This window comes from Triticum dicoccoides, chromosome 2A (genome assembly GCF_002162155.2).
Source record: "Triticum dicoccoides isolate Atlit2015 ecotype Zavitan chromosome 2A, WEW_v2.0, whole genome shotgun sequence".
NCBI classification, from domain to species: Eukaryota; Viridiplantae; Streptophyta; class Magnoliopsida; order Poales; family Poaceae; genus Triticum; species Triticum dicoccoides.
Genome location: NC_041382.1, coordinates 371,742,421 through 371,751,407, shown reverse-complemented (window position 1 = coordinate 371,751,407; position 8,987 = coordinate 371,742,421). Strand labels below are relative to the sequence as shown.

At 51.3% G+C, this 8,987-nt stretch overlaps 1 protein-coding gene across 5 annotated transcripts in view; it reads right to left on the bottom strand.

Moving 5' to 3' along the window:
• LOC119354606 (calcium-dependent protein kinase 18) overlaps window positions 1–8,987 on the bottom strand; it is a 47,405-nt gene that overhangs the window by 17,174 nt on the left and 21,244 nt on the right. For all 5 annotated transcript variants that reach the window (XR_005171119.1, XM_037621330.1, XM_037621331.1 and 2 more), the window contains one exon: window positions 3,080–3,206. Coding sequence is in view for 4 of the 5 variants with exons in the window: in XM_037621330.1 (XP_037477227.1) it covers window positions 3,080–3,206 (127 nt within the window). In the remaining variant the exon portion in view is untranslated. The remainder of the gene's footprint in view (window positions 1–3,079; window positions 3,207–8,987) is intronic.

Sequence of the window (8,987 nt, the reverse complement as noted above, 5' to 3'; positions counted from 1 at the left end):
AACACCACCACCAGAAGTTATGAAATACAGGAATTAACTAACAGTACCAATGCCATCTTTCGATGCAATCATGACTGCTGAATAAGAGTTTGACAAGGTGGAATCCCCCCATTACTTCTTAATTGGTCTAAGGGTATTATCCGTATGTCCTCTTGAATATGATTCATACGAAAGTATCCAGCAATCAAGAGAGTTCACATGATTGAGCTCAAGTAACAGGTGTTGCGCCTCCAGGCCACAGCCCGTGCGCTCACGAGCTGGAGCGCCCGCACAGTCGGTGGCGTCCGCCTCAAGCTCGCAGTCTCGCGGGAGCTGATCTTGAGATTTGACAAGGCGCAAGAGGACAGGGCCCTCACCCTGATGAACGATGGCTACACTCCCAACTGAAGATATCCTACCTTGGGCTTGCCTCCCTGGAACGTACCATTGCTCGCCAACGGGCACGTATTGCCGCGCTGAAGGACGGAACGCGAACAGCTCCTTCTTCCACCGGCGGAGCACCTACCATCGGCAGAAGAACACGATCCACGCTATCACCATGGATGACCGTGTGCTCTCCGACCACGATGACATCGCAGACGCGGCCTTCGCCCACTTCGACGCCTTGCTGGGCACCGCCGTCGACCGCGACTGCTCGCTGAACCTTGACGACCTCATCGAGCCAGCCGATGACCTTCTCGACCTTGAGGCGCCTTTCGGTGCCGAGGAGATTGGCACGCCGTCCAACGGCTGCCCGCGCACAAGGCGCCCGATCCTGACGGCTTCACGGCTGAGTTCATCAAGGCATGCTGGCCCACGGTGCGGCAGGATTTCGCGGACGTATTCCAGCAGCTCTACGACATGCGCGGGCGGGGCTTCGCCCGCCTCAACTAGGCACTGCTCGCCCTGCTCCCCAAGCGCGCCGACGGCCAGCTTCGGGGACTACGGGCCCATAAGCCTCATCCACCTCGTCGCCAAGGTGTTCGCGAAACTTCTCTCGCTACGCCTCGACCCAAAGCTGGATCGCCTCGTCAGCAACAACTAGAACGCGTTTATCCCCGGGCGCAGCCTTCATGATAACTTCATTCTGGTCAAGCAATCAGTACGCCTGCTCCACCAACTTAAGACACCAAGAGCCCTCCTCAAGCTTGGCCTGGCAAAAGCTTTCGACTCGATCTCTTGGTCGTTCGTCCTCGAGGTCCTGCAACGCTACGGTTTTGGCGCGCGCTTCTGGGAGTGGCTGGCCATATTGCTATCCTCGGCGAGCACTCGGGTGCTCATCAATGGCGCTCCAGGGCCCCCGGTCTGGCACCGCTGCGGCTTCCGGCAAGGCGACCCGCTGTCCCCGCAGCTCTTTGTCCTTGCCGTCGACGTCCTCGGCTGGCTCATCAATCGGGCAACCTCACTTGGGATACTACAGCAACTCCACCCACGGCGGCCCAGCCATCTCGCTGTACGCAGATGATGTTGTGCTGTTTTGTCATCCATCGCCCACCGAGATCGTCACGGTCAAGGAAATCCTCCAACTATTTGGCCGCGCATCCGGACTCCACGTCAACTACACCAAGAGCACAGCTACCCTCATTCACTGCGACAGCGACGCCGCAACCGCAGCAGTCCAGCTGCTCGGCTGCCCCATGGCCGAGCTCCCCATCACCTACCTGGGAATTCCCCTCACGGTTCGGCGACCCACTGCCGCGCAACTGCAACCGCTCATGGACAAGGTGCGGGGCCAGCTGCCATCCTGGAAAGCGAGGCTCATGAACAAGGCAAGGCGCCTCGCGACGGTGAAATCTGTCCTCTGCGCAATCCCCATCCACCAGCTGCTGGTCTTCACGCCACCTATAAAAACCATCAAGCAGCTTGAGAAGATTGAACTAGGGTTCTTGTGGGCTGGCCATGAGGCGGCCAATGGCGGCAACTGCCATGTCAACTGGCGCCGGACATGTCGCCCCATCGAGCTCGGAGGCCTCGGAATTCCAGACCTGGAGCGCACCGGGTTGGCGTTGCGCCTTCGATGGTTATGGCTGAGCCGCACTGACCAAACCAGGGCATGGAGCAGCCTTGGCTCGCAGTTCTCTGCGGACGAGCGGGCACTGTTCTTCGCCTGCACCGAGACGGTCCTGGGCAACAGCCATACAACCCTATTCTGGGATGACCGGTGGATCAATGGCCGCTCCATCAGCGAGATTGCACCACAGCTCCACGCCTGCATCCCCAAGCGCAAGAGAAAGGCACGGACTGTCGCGGAGGGGCTCCACGCCAATGCTTTGGCACGCGACATCGAGGGCACACTAGGTATCCATGAGATTGGCCAATACATACACCTCTGGAGTACCTTGGAGCGCACTACCCTGACCGAGGAACCTGACCAACTCCTCTCGAAGTGGACCACGAGCAGATCATACACTGCGAAGTCCTGCTACAAGGCTACCTTCCAGGGATCAATCCACAGCGAGTCCTGGAAATTCATATGGAAGAGTTGGGCACCGCCCCGGGTACGCTTCTTCCACTGGCTCGCCGACCAGGACCGGTGCTGGACCACCGACCGCTTGGCACGCCGTGGGCTGCAGCACCACGACCCTTGCCTCCTGTGCTGCCAGGACCCCGAGACGATGGACCATCTGCTACTTCGATGCCCCTTCTCCAGGCAAGTTTGGCATGACATCATCGCTTGGCTAAGCATGCCATGCACGCCACCACGCCATGAACCTTCCCTCCTGGGCTGGTGGCACACTGCCAGGCAGGGGACACCGCAGTCCATGCGCAAAGGCCTGGCCTCCATGGCCTTGTTAACCCCCTGGATGATCTGGAAACACCGCAACAGTTGCGTCTTTGAGGGCGCCCTGCCTTCGGCGCAAGACCTTGTTGTGAAGATCAAGGAAGAGGCGTCGCTCTGGGCCAAGGCGGGAGCTGCTGGCCTTCGCGATATCATCCCCCAGACTTGGGACGTGCACTGATTACCCGTTTTTCATCATCAGTTCTGTACCTCCTAGGAGGATTGTAACATAAACCCTATCTTTTCAATACAAAGAAACGCAAAAATCTTTTTGTGTTTTCTCGAAAAAAACATATCCGATATTGATAAATAGTTACATACATAATGCCTGAGCAGCAGTTAGTCTTGCACGGGGATCCTTAACTAGTAACTTCTGTACAAAATCTTTAGCACTTGGAGTAATGTTTGCCCAAGGCTTCCGACGAAAGTCTGGCTTGTTTTTTAACACCTGTAGACAAAAAAAACACAATCAATAGAAGAAACTCAGACTAGCCATAAAAACAGTTAACCAGAGTATACGAAGATATCCATGCTTATCTAAAAGCACAAATATTGTGTTACATTGTGCTTCTACCTAGAGGTCCTAGACCCCACCTGTGCTAGCTGTTAGGAAAGCAATCCGCGTCTTGAGAGTGTCGTCGTAGCATGAAGAGTCTTCGAAACCTGTCGAGTCGCCAAAGGGGATAACGAAGAGATGGCACATCGGAGGAAGACACCACATCAATAGAAGATACAATAGAAGTATCAAGAGAAGATGGGTTGTCAAAAGAAGATGGCACATCAAGAGAAGAAGCATTGCTTAAAGAATCATGGCCCATGAAAAACGACGGCGAAAGAAGCTCGGCGGCAAGAGAATGGGCTTAGATCAACAATGCAAAGAGAGGCTACAGAAATTCTATAGAGAGGACAATGACCAGAAAAAGGCTGACGGACAAAGCTATTGTGGACTCGCATGGCATGAGAAACACGAAATATCAACGGATTTGATGGACACAGCGGAAAACAAGGAAGGTAAAAGCTAGGAAGCAGAAGCATACACAACACAAAGATGCAAAATCCATCGTGTATGCAGAAGACATTGGACTGTTTTTTTTTTGTTATTGAAATCAAGATGGGAACGGATCAAGCAACACCAAAGTGGCATCCCTCACGGGACATGGAGCCAGCAGCCGCACATACGGACCACCACCAGCTACCAGGCAAGTAGCTTGCATGGACGGCGGCTGTATCCCACAAGCAGACGTAAGGCAGCGGCCTGGAGGCATGCTTCGACGTGGCGACACACCGTGGAGATCGATCTAAGAGGCGGCTGGATGCTGGACAAGTTGTCGTGGTTCGATCTGGAGGCTGGCAGCAGGGACCGGCTCGCAGGAGACTGGGCCGACGGACAGATCGAGCGGTGGCACAACAAGGCATGGTGGGAAGAGCAGCAGCTAGCCGGCCAAAGGAGGAGGTCGGCAGCGAACGAGATCGACCCAGAACAGATCGATCAAGAGAAGACGGAAAAAAATTGGATCGTAAGGACGAGTTGCGGCATCCGGAGACCTAAACCTAGGCTCTGATACCATGTTAGGAAAGCAACTTAACTTTATTGCGGCATCCGGAGACCTAAACCTAGGCTCTAATATATATATATACTTATATGTATTACACATGACTTGAGGTGTAAGGAAACTAAACATAGACTAATAAGGACTCCTAGACCAATACTAATACTCCTTAACACGAGCATTTGCTAACATTCAGAACCTCGTTGAAAGATTGGTGTCTCACGATCTCTGAATCCTGAATATGACAGTGTTGAATTTTTCAGTTACCATCGGACTGGTTCGTTTTGCCTAAAACTCCGTCAGCCGCCGATCTCTGATCTAACCGTCGACATCACCACTTACCGCTTTGCGCGAAAATGATGACGCTGTCTATGTTGATCGGACGCCCTGGCGATCTTGTGGATCGATGTTCAAATCCCCGAGAACAGCCACAGGTGTGTGCTTTTGCTTTTCTGCTTTTCAGGGCTATAAGAGCCAAGATTTATAGAGCTGGAGAGCGTCCATCTTGTAATCAGGTTAAACCCAAGTTGTCATGTTCCATACGGCCTCTTACGTGTATCCTAGACCGGCTAAAATCCTAGCTCAATTCCCTCAAAATCTCCACCTTTTCTTGTCTGAATTCATAGTTGACCTTGTTAGCTGGTTCAATTAAACCTGAAACCGTCATGGTGACTTGTATTCATCATCCATGTAATGCAATTGTCCACTTTGTTTATTCAGTAGCGAAGATTTCGCGAGAAACAAGGATTCAAGCTTTATGTTTATAGGCCCTACTTCCTGAAAATGCATTAATATTTTAAAATCCTCCAAAGATGGTTTGTGTTAAAGTATATGTGGATTGCCCAACTTTCTCCATCTGTTCGGGCTTTGGGTTCTACAGGTTGGTGCATGAACCTTGATATGGTATCAGAACCAAGACATCATTGGGTCCATGTCTTGGCTTTCGCAATTCAACTACAAAGGGGGGAGGGGGGATACCCTCACTTTGTCGGTGGGGGTTGGGCCATGTGGGGCGATGGTGGACGGGATTGTGAAAGCCAGGGCGGCGTGAAGTGGTCCTCTCCTCTCGTGGCGGAACTTAAGGGAGGGTGGTGGTCCCGCCCGCGGCAACGGCAACAATGGTCCGGGCTGTGGCGGTGGTACACGAGCGGGTCTGATATGGGCCCTTCCGGGCCTGCCGCGAGAGCGTCCGGTGGCCGCATGGATCGGTCTAGCGGCGGTAGTCTTCCCGGCCCAAAACCAATGATTCATCGTTGATTCAGGAGGCGGTTTTGCTTCCACCTGGCTACGGCTAACATTGACGTGAAGCGGTGCAACAGTGGGGAAGGTCTGTGGGGGTGGTGCGTCTAGGACTTGTGGTGGCAACAAATACGTCACCACATCTTGGCGCCGTCATCGCCTTGTGTAGCACGTGCAAGATGAAGGTATTGACAAAGTTCGGTTCTTCAAGTTGTGCGGCAGTTCGTGTACACGTGTGGCTTTGATCACATGACTTAGGTGTAGGTGTGCCCCTCCTGCCAGCACCATCTTCTTTGGCAAGTGGTGGTGGCAACACAAGGTGATTTCGGCTAGGTGGTGCTCTTCGAGAACCAGGTGTTGAGCTTTGGGGGTGAAAAACCTAGGTCTGACTTTGTTGATCGCATCTACCGATGGCGGTGTCTATGCATTATGTCCATAAAATCATTTCTTCGGAGATTGCTTAGGCATGCTCTGTAGGGTGAAAACCCACGATCTGACCGTTCAGTGATTAGATCACGTGGCAGCGGTGCTTGCGCGCCACTTGTTTCCTTCCTGGATGCGTTGCTTTCGGGGTACCTTTCTCGCAGTTTGTGTGGTGTGGTGTCAAAGACGGTGAAAAGTTGTTTTTGCTTATTTGTTGTGCATGGTTGGTCATGTCAGCTTTAGGCATCTTGCTCAACAAGAGCCTCAAGTATGAAGTGGTAGACGTCAAGAGAGATGGGGACCAAATTATCCTGGTCAAGCTGGTAGTTGGGGACTTAGTTCTCAATGTTATCAGCGTGTATGCCCAGCAAGTAGGCCATAATGATAACACCAAGAGGGGGTTCCGGGAAGGCCTGGAGGACATGGTTAGGTGTGTACCGATTGGCGAGAAGCTCTTCATAGGAGGAGACCTCAATGGCCACGTGGGTACATCTAACATGGGTTTTGAAGGGGTGCATGGGGGCTTTGGCTATGGCATCAGGAATCAAGAAGTGGAAGATGTCTTAAGCTTTGCTCTAGCCTACGACCTGATCGTAGCTAACACCCTCTTTCAAAAGAGAGAATCACATCTAGTGACTTTTTGCAGTGGTCAACACTCTAGCCAAATTTCATCCTCTCGAGAAGAGAAGACAGGCGTGCGCACCTAGATTGTATGGTGATACCTGGAGAGAGTGTCAACCTCAGCATAAGCTCGTGGTGGCTGACTTCTGCTTTCGGATTCGTGTCCAGTGGGATAAGCGTGCCAAAGTTGCTAGAACAAAGTGGTGGAAGCTCAAGGGGGAGGTAGCTCAGGCGTTCAAGGAGAGGGTCATTAAGGAGGGCCCTTGGAAGGAAGGAGGCGATGCAAACAATATGTGGATGAAGATGGCGACTTGCATTCGTAAGGTGGCCTCAGAAGAGTTTGGAGTGTCCAGGGGAAGTAGAAGAGAAGCTAAAGATACCTGGTGGTGGAATGATGATGTTCAGAAGGCTATTAAGGAGAAGAAAGATTGTTTTAGACGACTCTGCCTAGATAGGAGTGCAGACAACATAGAGAAGTACAAGATGGCAAAGAAGGCCGCAAAGCCAGCTGTGAGTGAAGCAAGGGGTCGGGCGTATGAGGACCTCTACCAGCGGTTAGACACGAAGTTAGGCGAAAGGGATATCTATAAGATGGCCAAGATCCGAGAGAGGAAGACAAGGGATGTTGACCAAGTCAAATGCATCAAGGACGGAGCAGATCAACTCCTAGTGAAGGACGAGGAGATTAAGCATAGATGGCGGGAGTACTTCGACAAGCTGTTCAATGAGGAGAATGAGAGCTCTACCATTAAACTGGATGACTCCTTTGATGATACCAATAGGCGCTTTGTGCGGCGAATCCAGGAGTTGGAAGTCAAGGAGGCTTTAAAAAGGATGAAAGGAGGCAAGGCGATGGGCCCTGATTGTATCCCCATTAAGGTGTGGAGAGGCCTCGGAGACATAGCTATAGTATGGCTAACTAAGCTTTTCAACCTCATTTTTCGGGCAAACAAGATGCCAGAAGAATGGAGACGGAGTATATTAGTACCAATCTTCAAGAACAAGGGGGATGTTCAGAGTTGTACTAATTATCATGGAATTAAGCTGATGAGCCATACAATGAAGTTGTGGGAGAGAGTCATTGAGCACCACTTAAGAAGTATTACGAGCGTGACCAAAAGTCAGTTTGGTTTCATGCCTGGGAGGTCGACCATGGAAGCCATTTTCTTGGTACGACAATTCATGGAGAGATACAAGGAGCAAACGGACCTGCATATGGTGTTCATTGACTTTGAGAAGACCTATGATAAGATATCGCGGAATGTCATGTGGTGGGCCTTGGAGAAACACAAAGTCCTAGCAAAGTACATTACCCTCATCAAGGACATGTATGATAATGTTGTGACAAGTGTTCAAACAAGTGATGGCGACACTGATGATTTCCCGATTAAAATAGGACTGCACCAGGGTCAGCTTTGAGCCCTTATCTTTTCGCTCTGGTGATGGATGAGGTCACAAAGGATATACAAGGAGATATCCCATGGTGTATGCTCTTTGCGGATGATGCGGTGCTAGCCGATGATAGTCGGACGGGGTCAATAGGAAGTTAGAGCTATGAAGACAAACCTTGGAATCCAAAGGCTTTAGACTTAGTAGAACTAAAACCAAGTACTCCCTCCGTCCCAAAATTCTTGTCTTAGATTTGTCTAAATACGGATGTATCTAGTTACGTTTTAGTGTTAGATACATCTGTATCTAGACAAATCTAAGACAAGAATTTTGGGACGGAGGGAGTACATGAGATGCGGTTTCAATACTACTAGGCACGAGGAGGTTAGCCTGGATGGGCAGGTGGTGCCTCAGAAGGGCACCTTTAGATATTTGGGGTCTATACTGCAGAACGATGGGGATATCAATGAAGATGTGCATCATCGAATCAAAGCCGGATGGATGAAGTGGCGCCAAGCTTATGGCATTCTCTATAAGAGTGCCACAAAAGCTAAAAGGCAAGTTCTATAGGACGGCGGTTCGACCCGCAATGTTGTATGGCGCTAAGTGTTGGCCGACTAAAAGGCGACATGTTCAACAGTTAGGTGTGGCGGAGATGCGCATGTTGAGATGGATGTGTGGCCACACAAGGAAGGACCGAGTCCGGAATGATGATATACAAGATAAAGTTGGGGTAGCACCGGTTGAAGAGAAGCTTGTCCAACATCGTCTGAGATGGTTTGGGCATATTCAGCGCAGACCTCCAGAAGCACCATTGCATGGCAGACGGCTAAAATGTGCCGATAATGTCAAGAGAGGTCAGGGTAGACCGAACTTGACATGGGAGGAGTCTGTAAAGAGGGATCTGAAAGACTGGAGTATCACCAGAGAACTAGCCATGGACAGAGGGTGCGTGGAAGCTTGCTATCCATGTGCCAGAATCATCAGTTGGTTGCGAGATCTTATGG